Here is a 14,290-nt window from a genome sequence, read left to right on the forward strand (position 1 = left end):
GTTTTTCACTTTAGCGGTTCGATCCATTATGATAAAAGTTAGAACTCTTCCGGGGGCTATCAGAACACAGAGATATTGGAGTGTGGAATAGGCACGATAGGCCGATTTGCAAGGAACTAAACGTATTAATATAAAGAACAGACTTTTATTATCCCGTGATACATATGTAGGAGATGTGGGTGCGAGTGTATGTATATGTAAGCGCGGATGTAGGTGTGTAAATATGATTGCGTGTGTATGTGACTGTGGAGCGTCACTCGAACAGTCGCGGCTGCGGGTTGTGCGACTCCTCTCTGTTCTCGGTCGCCCCGGTGTCGGCGGGTCGATGTCCGATTCGTCACCGGCCACGGGGTTACTAGTGGCCTGACTGGGCGACGACGGCGTTTGTACCGCCACGTCCTTCCCTCTAGGTGTGCGAGGTTCCGTCGTCTTCCAAGGTTTCTTCGGCAAGGTGACAGGGATGAGCCTCCAAGGTAGCGAGGTAGTGCGGAGTTCCGACTCTTCCTTACTTGGTCGCTGGGCTGGTGGTTGCGACTGGATGGGGAGGTCCCTTGCTCGAATTAGGCGTTTCCTCGGCAGAGTTAGCAAATTCTGCCTGGGCCGTCGACTCCTGGGCAGGAGTCGGTCAATTGAGAGTACACAGTACTCAACAGTAGGTTACTTCAGATGCCGTTACGGTACAGAGGCCCCTAGGAGCTCACTCTGTGAGTGCGAAAAGGCTGCTGGGCTTGGTTCCGCCCGCGCTTATATCCCCTTGGTGGATGCTTTTTAAACACGAGAAAGCGTCCGCACTCGGCCGCGTCGCCACCTCGCGGCGGTAGCGCGCACTAGCGTTTGGCGAGCGCGCGCCCGCGAGCGCGCGTAATGGTGTTTCCTAATGGAACGGCTGCCACAGGGCTCCCCTGCCAGTGGGGGACCCACGATTAATGTCTTCCTCCTGCCTGGAAATGATCCGGGAAATGAACCCGTCTGCCTGAACGTGTAATTCTTGGGGGCGCCTCCTTTGATCTTTCCATTTGTCCCTCATCCGTTCTGCTGGTTTCTTCTGAATCCGCCAATATATAAGCGGGTTTGACTCTGTCGACCGATACGTTCACACTTTTCCCTTGAACTTTTACTCGGATTGTTTTTTCCGTTCGGTCGAGTACTTCAAATGGACCATCATAAGGTGGTTGGAGAATGGATTTTGGACCGTCGTGGCGAACGAAAACGTGACTTGTTGTTGCCATCTCCTTGAAAACGAATGGTCTCTTGTTATCGTGATTTGTCCCTTCTTTGTAGATGATTGAATTTATTTCGCAGCGTCGTGACCAATTGTGCCTTATCATTCGTTGTTGCTGTTGCTAATTTATTAATGAACTGTCCTGGTAGTCGTAGTGTTTCACCGTATACCAACTCGGCTGTTGTTGCGCCCAAGTCCTCGCGCCACGCTGACCGGATCCCCAGGAGTATTGTAGGTAAGGTGATTGTCCATTTGTTGTTGCCGTGGCACTTTATTGCTGCTTTGAGTTGACGGTGGAACCTCGCCACCAAGCCGTTCGCCTGTGGATGGTATGCCGTGATTCTTAGATGCTTGCTGTCTATTAGTTCGTTCAATTGCCTGAATAGTTGAGATTCGAACTGGCGTCCTTGGTCTGTCGTGATGTCCAATGGAACTCCGAAACGGCTAATCCAACCGGAATAGAATGACTTAGCAACCGTCTCCGCTTCCTGGTTTTCCATTGGTATAGCTTCCGCCCATCTCGAAAAACGGTCAACACATGTGAGACAATAACGATAGCCCTCCGATATCGGCAGAATAATGATGTCTAAATGGACGTGTTCGAAGCGTCTTGTTGGTCGTACAAAGGTCCCCAGAGGTGCTGATATATGCCGTGTTATTTTTGAGCGTTGGCATGCTGTGCAGGCTCGTGCCCATGCCCGGCACTCGGTGTTCATGGTGGGCCACACGTAGCGTTGCGCTACGAGCCTTGCGGTGGTTTTTATCCCAGGATGTGCCATTTTGTGTACAGTGTCAAAGGCGATTCGTCTGAATGGTCTTGTCAGGAATGGACGAGGTATACCCGTACTTGTATCGCACCAGATGGATACTTTAGCGCCGGGGATCTCAATTTGTTTGAGCTGTAGACTTTTCCTTTCATGTAGGTATGCTTTTACTTCTTGGTCTTCTTGTTGTGATTTTGCCAAAGCCTCGTAATCCATCCGGATGTATCGCTTCGATTCGTGACAACGTATCTGCGGTAATGTTCTCCTCCCCAGCCACATGTCGTATGTCCGTAGTGAATTGTCCAATATAATCAAGATGTCGGAACTGGCGTGGCGTGCATTTTTCTGGCTTTTGGTGGAAGGCGAAAATAAGAAGTTTATGGTCAGTGTATATGGTGAATTGCCGTGCCTCGACATTGTGTCAGAAATATTTTATCGCCAAATAAATTGCTAGCAGCTCGCGGTCGAATGTGCTGTATTTGATCTCTGTTTGATTCAATATCTTAGAATAGAAAGCCAGCGGTTCCCATCCGTCGTTGCGCCGTTGTTGAAGTACAGCTCCGATGCTATGATTGGATGCGTCGGTGAAGAGAGCCAACTCCGTGTGCTTTTGGATGTGCTAATAATGCCGTCTGGGCCAGGCTGTTCTTGGTGTTGTTGAACGCTTGTTGCGCCTCGCTCGTCCATTCAATGGTGGCTGAACCTTTTTTGGACCCCAATAAGTCATGGAGTGGTGCTTGTGTCTTTGCGGCTTCGGGTATGAATCTTCGGTAGAAATTCAGCATCCCTAAATACCGTCTGAGCTCTTTTGCTGTCCTGGGCGACTGGAAGTCCTGTAGAGCTTGCACCCGCGTAGGCAGTGGTTGTGTACCGTCCGGGGTTACGAGGTATCCCAAGAATTCTATTTTAGGTTGACCAAAGACACATTTTGCAGGGTTGAGAACTATGCCATATTCTTTCAGGCGTTCAAATAGAATCTTGAGGTGCTGGAGATGTTCCGCTTCAGAAGTTGACGCGACCAATATATCGTCAATGTATGCGTAGCAAAAGTTTAAGCCACGCAATACTTCGTCGATGAATCGCTGGAAAGTTTGTGCTGCATTGCGTAGACCGAACGACATGTAGGGAAACTCGAACATGCCGAAAGGTGTTGTGATTGCTGTTTTATCGATGTCTTCTTCCGCTACTGTAATTTGCTGATATGCCCGTACCAAATCTAAAGTGCTGTAGATCTTGATGCCTTCCAATGCTTGAGCGAAATCATGAATGTGCCGAACCGGATATCGGTCTGGAATAGAGCGGGCATTTAAGGCTCGATAGTCGTCGCATGGTCTCCATTCTTCGCTTTTCTTGGGCACTAAATGTAAGGGCGAGGCCCAACAGCTTTTTGATGGTCTAGCGATGCCGAGTTCTAACATCTTCTGGAATTCCTGTTTGGCGACGGCCAGCCTTTCTGGTGCCAGTCTACGTGGTTTGCAATTGATTGGTGGGCCCGATGTTGTTTTTATATAATGTTTTGTACGATGTTTTACTTCCTGGGGTCGTCCATCCGGTCGTGTGATGTCTGGGAATTCACCAAGAAGTTTGTGGTAAGGCGTAGCTCCTGCTATCGCTCTAATAGATGGTTCGAAGTGGCTAATGCAGCGCCCTGTTGTCGTCAGCCCAGTAACACGGTCCACCAGTCGGCGATTCCTGAGATCCACCAGCAAATCAAAGTGTGATAGGAAGTCTGCGCCAATGATTGGTTTCGCTACGTCGGCCACGATGAAACGCCACGTAAAAGGACGTCTAAGGCCCAGGTTTAAAGTTAATGCTTTTGGCCCGTAGGTGTGTATAGTTGTTCCGTTTGCTGCCGCTAACTGGTACGTCGATCTCGTGCATGGCCCGCGAAGGTATTTCCGTGGGTACACGCAGAGATCTGCTCCTGTGTCCACCAAGAAATCAATTCTTGTGTCTTGGTCTGTTACGTGGAGGCGGCGTGTTGGATTTTGCTCCCCGTTTGCCGCCATTATTGGGGAGTTGTGGCGTTTCCCAATTTCCGGGCACTGCAAGGTGGTTGACATTTCTGCGCGGTTTGTCCAAACTTGTAGTGATACCAACACACACTACTTGAGAGTCTCCCTCTGCTTGTGGAACGTGAACGAGATCTTGTTCTATGTCTATCTGGATCTCTGATGCGATTTGACACTTTCATCGTCTCCATGGACTTCTGTAAGGTGGCAATTTGCTCAAGAATTTCTCGCCGCTGTGTCTCTATCTGCTTCTGGATTTCGCTCTGGCTTGCGGTTACTTCTGCGATCTGGGGGGTTGGAGCCTTAGTGGCTTCCATGATGGTGTCGGCTGTAACCGCCAATTGGCTAAGTGTTTCGTTCGTCCGTATGACCAAATGCGGCTGCACGTACGAAGGAAGTCTATTCAACCAAATGGTTCGAAGCATTCCATCGCCTACTGCCTTTCCTGCAAGACTTTGCAAGTATCTCAGGAACTGAGATGGTTTGCGATCTCCAATCTCTTCATGCTCTAGGAGTTGCCTTGTTTTGTGTTCCTGGGATATGCCAATCCTTTTGATGAGTTCGGTTTTTAGCATGCTATACGGCTGGTCCGCTGGCGGTGATAGGATGATGTCTCGGCACTCCATGGAATAACGTGCTCCGATGGCGGTTAAAGCATATCCAAACTTTGTTGACTCCGTGCTTATCCCGGCAGCTTGGAAGCCGCGAAAATGTTGAACCATAACTCCGGGTCTGCTGGGGTGAATTCAGGCATTCGCATACCTACTCGGCTGATTTCGGTGCCTTGCAGAGTTGCTGGTGTTTGACCATTGCCTCCTGACGTACTTGGTGGATCCATGGCGGTTCTTTTATCGGGGTCACCACTTTGTGGAATAGGCACGATAGGCCGATTTGCAAAGAACTAAAAGTATTAATATAAAGAACAGACTTTTATTATCCCATGATACATATGTAGGAGATGTGGGTGTGAGTGTATGTATATGTGAGCGCGGATGTAGGTGTGTAAATATGATTGCGTGTGTGTGTGACTGTGGAGCGTCAATCGAACAGTCGTCGGCTGCGGGTTGTGCGACTCCTCTCTGTTCTCGGTCGTCCCGGGATCGGCGGACGGGATGTTGGTGTCGGCGGGTCGATGTCCGATTCGTCACCGGCCACGGGGTTCCTAGTGGCCTGACTGGGCGCCGACGGCGTTTGTACCGCCACGTCCTTCTCTCTAGGTGTGCGAGGGTCCGTCGTCTTCCAAGGTTTCGTCGGCAAGGTGACAGGGATGAGCCTCCAAGGTAGCGAGGTAGTGCGAAGCTCCGACTCGTCCTTACTTGGTCGCTGGGCTGGTGGTTGCGACCGGATGGAGAGGTCCCTTGCTCGAATTAGACATTTCCTCGGCAGAGTTAGCAAGTTCTGCCTGGGCCGTCGACTCCTGGGCAGGAGTCGGTCAATTGAGAGTACAAAGTACTCAACAATAGGTTACTTCAGATGCCGTTACGGTACAGAGGCCCCTAGGAGCTCACTCTGTGCGAAAAGGCTGCTGGGCTTGGTTCCGCGATTATACCCTTGGTGGATGCTTTTTAAACACGAGAAAGCGTCCGCGCTCAGCCGCGGCGGCACTTCGCGGCGTTAGCGCGCACCAGCGTTTGGCGAGCGCGCGCCCGCGAGCGCGCATAATGGTGGCGCCTAATGGAACGGCTGCCACAGGAGAAATACGCAAAAACAATTTTACTCAAAAATTTCGAACTTCGACTGATACAAGTCTTTCGATTTTCACTATAGCGATTCGATCAATTATGATAAAAGTTAGAACTCTTCCGGGGGCTATCAGAACACAGAGATATTGGAGAAATACGCAAAAAAAATTTTAGTCAAAAATTTGGACCTTTGACTGATACAATACTTTCGTTTTTTACTTTAGCCGTTCGATCCATTATGATAAAAGTTAGAACTATTCTGGGGGATATCAGAACACAAAGATATTGGAGAAAAGCGCAAAAAATATTTTACTAAAAAATTTGGAACTTTGACTGATATAACTCTTTTGTTTTTCACTTTAGCGATTCGATCCATTATGATAAAAGTTAGAACTATTCTGGGGTCTAGCAGAACACAGAGATAATGGAGAAATTCGCAAAAAAAATTTTACTAAAAAATTTCGAACTTTGACTGATATAACTCTTTCGTTTTTCACTTTAGCGATTCGATCCATTATGATAAAAGTTAGAAATATTCTGGGGGCTATCAGAACACAGAGATATTGGAGAAATTCGCAAAAAAAATTTTACTCAAAAATTTCGAACTTTGACTGATATAACTCGTTCGTTTTTCACTTTAGTGATTCGATCCATTATGATAAAAGTTAGAAATATTCTGGGGGCTATCAGAACACAGAGATATTGAAGAAAATCGCAAAAAAAATTTTTCTCAAAAATTTCGAACTTTGACAGATATAACTTCGTTTTTCACTTTAGCGATTCGATCCATTATCATAAAAGTTAGAACTCTTCTGGTGGCTATCAAAACACAGAGATAATGGAGAAAGTCGCAAAAAAAATTTTACTCAAAAATTTCGAACTTTGACTGACATAACACTTTCGTCTTTACTTTAGCCATTCGATCCATTATGATAAAAGTTAGAACTATTGTGGGGGATATTAGAACACAAAGATATTGGAGAAATGCGCAAAAAATGTTTTACTGAAAAATTTGGAACTTTGATATAACTCTTTTGTTTTTCACTTTAGCGATTCGATCCATTGTGATAAAAGTTAGAAGTATTCTGGGGGCTATCAGAACACAGAGATAATGGAGAAAGTCGCAAAAAAAATTTTACTCAAAAATTTCGAACTTTGACTGATATAACTCTTTCATTTTTCATTTTAGCGATTCGATTCATTATGATAAAAGTTAGAACTATTCTGGGGTCTAGCAGAACACAGAGATATTGGAGAAATTCGCAAAAAAAATTTTACTCAAAAATTTCGAACTTTGACTGATATAACTCTTTCGTTTTTCACTTTAGCGATTCGATCCATTATGATAAAAGTTAGAAATATTCTGGGGGCTATCAGAACACAGAGATATTGGAGAAAATCGCCAAAAAAATTTTACTCAAAAATTTCGAACTTTGACAGATATAACTCTTTCGTTTATCACTTTAGCGATTCGATCCATTATCATAAAAGTTAGAACTCTTCTGGTGGCTATCAGAACACAGAAATATTGGAGAAATACGCAAAAAAAATTTTACTCAAAAATTTGGACCTTTGACTGATATTACTCTTTCGTTTTTTACTTTAGCCATTCGATCCATTATGATAAAAATTAGAACTATTCTGGGGGATATCAGAACACAAAGATATTGGAGAAAGTCGCAAAAAATATTTTACTAAAAAATTTGGAACTTTGACTGATATAACTCTTTTGTTTTTCACTTTAGCGATTCGATCCATTATGATAAAAGTTAGAACTATTCTGGGGTCTAGCAGAACACAGAGATATTGGAGAAATTCGCAAAAAAAATTTTACTCAAAAATTTCGGACTTTGACTGATATAACTCTTTCGTTTTTCACTTTAGCGATTCGATCCATTATTATAAAAGTTAGAACTCTTCTGGTGGCTATCAGAACACATAAATATTGGAGAAATACGCAAAAAAAATTTTACTCAAAAATTTGGACCTTTGACTGATATTACACTTTCGTTTTTTACTTTAGCCATTCGATCCATTATGATAAAAGTTTGAACTATTCTGGGGGATATCAGAACACAAAAATGTTGGAAAAAAGCGCAAAAAATATTTTACTCAAAGATTTTGAACTTTGACTGATATAACACTTTCGTTTTTCACTTTAGCGATTCGATCCATTATGATAAAAGTTAGAACTATTCTGGGGGCTATCAAAACACAGAGATAATGGAGAAAGTCGCAAAAAAAATTTTACTCAAAAATTTCGAACTTTGACTGACATAACACTTTCGTCTTTACTTTAGCCATTCGATCCATTATGATAAAAGTTAGAACTCTTATTATTATTATTATTATTATTATTATTATTATTATTATTATTATTATTTATTGTGCCATATTAATCGCGCGTATTGTCATTTGTAAATCATGCGTATGCATGTATATGCCATTGTAACATAATAAAAAAAGAGTGGGCGCTTTCTAGTCTCTCTACGTCCCTGCGCAGAAATCGTCCAAAATCCTCTTTCTGAATTTTACGGCCTAAATGTAGCACGGAAAACGTGTAGGGTCGAGAGGGGTGTGAAGAGAAGGGTATCCATAGAGATAACATCGCCGTTTGCTCCATGTCTATCACCGCGATGCTTTCTCTCTCTAACTGAAGGCCTAAACAATTAAAGGACAATCACGTTAAAAGAGAAAGAGAGAAAGAGTGAGAAAGAGAGAAAGAGTGAGAGAGAGAGAGAGAGTTGCGTCAAGATTTAAAAAAATTAAAAAAGCTAATTTTTTCAAAAGCATAATTTGAAGACATTTAAATAATAAAGAATTATGTAAAAATAAAAAGATGGTATATTTATTCGTGGAAAGACATTTATTTCTTCTTCATCATATGATGCGATGTTAATTACAATTATTTTTTAAGTACTGCGTAAAATGAATGTTTCTTTATTAAAGAACCAAATTCTCTCTGTTACTATTAAACATCTTTTTTAAGTAAAAATATGATTGTGCAAAATATGTTCATAAACGTATTGATATGTATTAATATCAATGTTAATGTAAATAATTCAGACTATAATAAATAAAAAATTACGCGAAAGTAGACGTAATTAATCATTTGTGCACATTCTCGACCCCTGTTCTGGATGCAACATACGCGATACCCGTCAGATTTTATTTGCAGCAAAATGGATGTTAGCACGGACAACAACCTACATCCATTTCTCGAGAGATGGATGTGGGTTGTTGTCCGTATTAACATCCACACTGTTTTTAACGGCGGGTTGCAAAATGGATGTGACACGTAGTTCCTATTTTGACCAGAATAGATGTGCGTCACTAGTGTACGGGAGTTTCGAAGCGTTATAGGAAAAAGGCCGCCGTGGCCGCTCTCAGGTTTCTCTCTGCGCTAACTTTCAAACATCCATCTATCCGTCCGTTTGTTTTCTGTTCCTGAACTCCCTGAATTAGTGTGCACTTAAAATGAAATAGATATATATTTGAAAGTTAGTGAAAGCAAAAAGAAACGTTCCAGTGCAGTCTAGTGCAGGAATAGAAAATAAGCCTTATTTCATTTTAAATGTACACTAATTCAGGGAGTTCAGGAATAGAAAATAAAGGGATTACATTTATCAGACGATATATTTTTTAAGCGCGTTGATTGATTGTAAAATAGAGAAATTCTCGAGTTTCTAGAAATCTTCTATTCTGTAGCCAATCAACATTCGATGTAATCAGAAAGAGCGGGGAAAAAGAAAAAAGAATGCATTCGTTGTACAAAGATTGCCAGAATTAATTGCTTTTTTTTTAAATTCTAAATATTTTCTAAATGTATAAAAAATTTAGATGAAAAAAACTGCAACTTAGAAAAAAAGTTAACAAAGACATTTATAAAGTTAATTTTAAGTTAAAATGATACAAAATATATATAAAATATTGATTAGTATAGGTAAAGCAGAATAAATATAAATGACGATTCTTCGAGGGAAAGAACAAAAGAGGATGCATAATTTTTAGATGAATAATTTTTGAGAAATTTTCGTTTCTGAGAATATTTTTTAATATAAAAATAGTGTAGTTAAGTAATAATTATGTTAGTTAAACGATATGTACTTTTATATTTTAGTTTTATTCAACAATTCAGCATATTTAACGCTATGTATATAAAAATATGTATAAAGTTTGTGTATATAAAAAAATATCTTTCATGATTTTGCCTATACATATTATGAAAACAGGGATTAATAATTATTTGTTTGACACTGATATATCATTCTTATCACCTTAGGTTGGTTGCGTTTTGTTTCTATATTACAATATTTATAAGAAAAAAAGTAGTTCGGCTGTAAAGCTAATATAGAAACAAAACGCAACCAACCTAAGGTGATAAGAATGATATATCAGTGTCAAACAAACAATTAATTATTAATCCCTGTTTTCATAATATGTATAGGCAAAATCATGAGATATTTTTTTAAATACAGTTAATTACAGCACTTCAACCATCACAGCAATACCTTGACCACCACCAATGCAAGCGGAACCGATACCGAATTTTCCGGCCCCTCGTCTCCTGCAAGAGAAAAAATATTTATAGATAATATGTATAAATAAGAATATTAAAAGATAAAACTACACTTAAGCGAAGTGCATTACCTAAGTTCGTGCACCAAGTGAGCAGTGATTCTGCTACCGGAAGCGCCCAATGGGTGTCCTACAGCAATAGCACCACCATTTACATTCAGTTTATTCAGATCCAGATTAAGATCCTTTGCACACGCCAAAGTCTGAGCTCCAAACGCCTCGTTGATCTATCGAAAATCACACACAGTTAACACATGATGGGAATAAATACAAACCTATATTTTTAATTACTTTTCATATCATTTTCAAATTTTTGTGTTAAAAGTGCCACTTGATAAGATTTTTGCATAAATTAAAATTTCACCTCGACGATTTCAATGTCATCAAGTGTCTTGCCCGTAACTTTAAGCAATTCTTTGATCGCTGGTGCAGGACCTATTCCCATAATACTCGGATCGACACCGACAACGCTGTATCCCACCAAACGTGCCAGTGGTTTCAAACCTTCTGCCTTGACTGCTTCTTCGCTAGCTAAAATAACAGCGCTTGCTCCATCACAGATACCCTGAGAAATGAGAATAAAACCGAGTTTATAATTAAAAATTAAAAAAAAAAATATTAACATTGATATAAAAATTCTATGTAATAAAGAAATTAAAGCAAGAATACCGATGCAGAACCAGCTGTGACTAATCCATCTTTCTGGAAAACTGGTTTCAGTTTGGCAAGGGTCTCTAGCGTCGTTTGTGGGCGCGGATGCTCGTCCACGCTAACAGTTGTATCCTGTCTCTTAATTTTTACTTGCACAGGTACTATTTCTTCTTTGAAACGACCCGCATCGTTAGCTGTAATATTTATGTTTTAAGTAAATGCTTAAGTTTAAATTTACTTCTCCTTTTAATTAGAAAACAAAATTGATAAACTACAAATTCTGCATTTTATTTTTTCAATTAATAGACCTAATAGATAAAATTTTATATCAAGATTACTGTCGATATTTACCAGCTTTCCAACGTTGCTGACTACTCAAAGCAAATTGATCGACCTCCTCCCTTTTTAATTTATACTGAGCACCAAGTTTTTCCGCAGTCAGACCCATAGGCAAATTACAATAGGTGTCGAGTAATCCAACCCAGAGTGAGTCTTCGAATTCATATTTCTGGCCTAAGGCAGTGCCGAAACGAACGTTTCTTACAACAAAAGGAGCTTGACTCATATTTTCTGCTCCACCAGTCAAGACAATCTTTGAGTCTTCTGCTAAAATTTCCTGAAAGAGAGATTGCTGTGTTAGTGATACTAGTAACTTTGATTTCTGTATTGATACTTATTAGCATTTAATATATGTAGCTATAATATTTGTTTTCCATATTAATTTTACATTTCATTTTTTAAATTCCATATATCCACTAAAAAAATTGTTTTTCTCTGTTGAAATAATCCTATTCCTTAGCTACTCTTTCTAATTTCTATCTAAATTAAACATTTTCAGAAAACTATGGAATACTTAACCAACCTGAGCCCCATTGACAATTGCTTGAAAACCAGAGCCGCATAATCTATTTACGCTATATGCCGGTTTTTGTAATGGAACTCCTGATTTTAACAACGTGTGCCTTGCCAAGAAAATACCATCGGAGGACGAGTTCTATAAAACAAAAATTAAAAGTATATTTATCCAATCATAAGATGCTCAAGTGTTTGTAATTGTTGCTTTTAAAGTGGAAATATTTACCGCCATGATATGTCCAAATACAACGCTGTCAATTTTCTCTGGTTTTAGGCCTGCTGCCTGGATCGCGGCGGTCGATGCCACGACTGACAAATCGGTTGCACTTTTGTTCATAAACATACCCCCCATCGTGCCAAATGGGGTGCGCTTTGCAGCAACAATAAAAATACCTGTGGGAAAAAAATCTCAAATTAGTAATTTGTTTTACTTCCTTACATCCTTTCTTATATCTTGATTTTGTCTATTGGTTTTATATTCCAGATCTCATTAGTTTTAAACGAAAGAAATCATGTTACATACAAATATAATCTGCTATTAATTATTTATACATATTTCTTGAAACTATATCTTGAAACATTCACAATAAATTTGCATCACAAAATTATACGTCTTTACTTTAAAACAGTATTTGTTTTTATTTTACTTCAACTTAATGTTTAAATAAAAAATGATATTTTAGTCAAATCTGTATGAAAATTAGATCTAAAAATATCAATTAATTTATATTTTATTATTTACAAGTTTTATTAATTTAATATTTTTCTTGAATAGTCATTTACCAATAATTGTTCAATGACTGCTGGTACAGCAATCCTATTACATTTATGTTAACGTTAATTACTGTATTTATTAGGTAAATTAACTTGTTAGAAAACACACGTGTGTCTAAATGACATATATTGTAAAACATTTTTAAGAATTAGAAAAAGATAGAGTAAATTAAATCAAAATTAAAGTTAATTTATAGTGATTAAAATGAAAATAATTACCCATTTCTACTATTACAATTTAACTTTAACTCTGGAATGTCATATTTTTCTGACAATAACACCAACATAATTAAAAATTTTTTAATATTTTTTATATCTATTTGCAAGGTTGCAAGATCCCAGGTAACAGGCTGACGTAATTTGTCATCATTTTAATGTCAAAGTGTCGTCAAAGATGTTATTTTGACGTAAAAATGAGAAATTACGTCAGCTTGTTACCTGGGATGTTAGAATAACCAATATTATTTTATATTTTAATATAAAAGTCTTATTAAACTATCTTAATAATCTCATTAACTATTTTTTTATTTAATTCTAATTTTGAGAAGAAAAAATAAAAGATAAGTTAAATCAATTCATTTATACTGATAGAAATGGATAATTACAGCGATTTTGATCAAACGCCATTTAATCTAATCAATGCTTAATTCAACTGAAAGAATTGCTTAAAGGAAATTTCTAATTTATCATCCTAATCCAAATTTCTCTTCCATATGTATAATATTAAAAAAACAAGAAACTAACAATATCTATTCTATCCATGTAAACTAGTATTACTTAATAATCGATTTTATCACCGATTAAATTAATCGGAGTTTGATCGGACTTGCTTTTGACATCCAAAACATTAACGAATGCCAGATAGATCAACTTTTTTTTAAAACAGTTTTCCTGAATCTCAATTATCGTGATGCGCACTACAATACGTCTTCAGTCAAGGATTTAGATAAAATTCATCAACATACCTTTCTTTATGGCCGACATCGTGAATTGCTTCAAGTTCAAGTTACTTTTAGAACTGCGATAACCGGAATGCGATCAGAATCCGATGATATACCTTCTCTAGGCTGCTTGAAGCTCAAAGTCCGCCTCGACGCAAATCGAGGACTCGAGGATAGCGTCGAGGCGTCGAGCACGTGGTGGGAGCAGCCCATGTTTATCGAAATGTTTCTGCTGTATCATGGCGTTGAAAGAGGGGAGAGAAGTCGACGGCTCGCAGGAAACTTTTTCATATTTGATCGCATTTGTTCCTCTTATCGTCCCTTATCAAGCAATACTTTCGTTGCACAAGATTATATCTTGTTTTTCTGCCTCCTACTTGACACCCCAAATTTCGCACGTCTTTATACAATGTGTTCGATAAGTTGTGACGCAGTCACTAATTAAAGAAACGTTACTTTTTACATTAAAAATCGTTTCTCTAAATACCCAAGTAGCACATATACGTTTCAAAAACGTTTTATTACCGATTTCTAGAAACGTTTCTCATGCATTAAAATGTCCACTCAGAAAAATGTTAACTGAAACGTTTCTTTTCCAATAAAATAACATTTAAGAAACCATTATAAAAACATTATTTTTACGGATAAAGAAAATTTAACATTTCTACTTTTTTAAAATTTCTAATTATTTAAACTTATTTTTCACGCGTTTAAAGATAGTAGATACATAATTATGTATAAAGCTTCTACAACATTCTCACACAACACGTATGTTTCAAAGACATCTACTATCTTTAAACACGTGAAAAGT

General features: G+C 39.0%; 2 protein-coding genes across 2 annotated transcripts; both read right to left on the minus strand.

The window, feature by feature from the left end:
• Positions 1–3,994: 3,994 nt before the first annotated feature.
• On the minus strand, positions 3,995–4,720 carry LOC105203852. The gene has a single exon (XM_011172773.1). The coding sequence runs from the start codon at positions 4,718–4,720 to the stop codon at positions 3,995–3,997; it is 726 nt and encodes a 241-aa protein (XP_011171075.1).
• Positions 4,721–10,150: 5,430 nt separating this feature from the next.
• On the minus strand, positions 10,151–13,680 carry LOC105203767 (3-ketoacyl-CoA thiolase, mitochondrial). Its single transcript, XM_011172656.3, has 8 exons — positions 13,504–13,680; positions 11,991–12,157; positions 11,772–11,903; positions 11,261–11,525; positions 10,928–11,103; positions 10,623–10,823; positions 10,331–10,485; positions 10,151–10,247 (listed from the first exon to the last, which is right to left on the minus strand). Exons 1-8 carry the CDS (start codon positions 13,520–13,522, stop codon positions 10,163–10,165), a joined length of 1,200 nt encoding a protein of 399 aa, XP_011170958.1. The 5' UTR covers positions 13,523–13,680; the 3' UTR covers positions 10,151–10,162.
• Positions 13,681–14,290: the final 610 nt, after the last annotated feature.

This window comes from Solenopsis invicta, chromosome 6 (genome assembly GCF_016802725.1).
Source record: "Solenopsis invicta isolate M01_SB chromosome 6, UNIL_Sinv_3.0, whole genome shotgun sequence".
NCBI classification, from domain to species: Eukaryota; Metazoa; Arthropoda; class Insecta; order Hymenoptera; family Formicidae; genus Solenopsis; species Solenopsis invicta.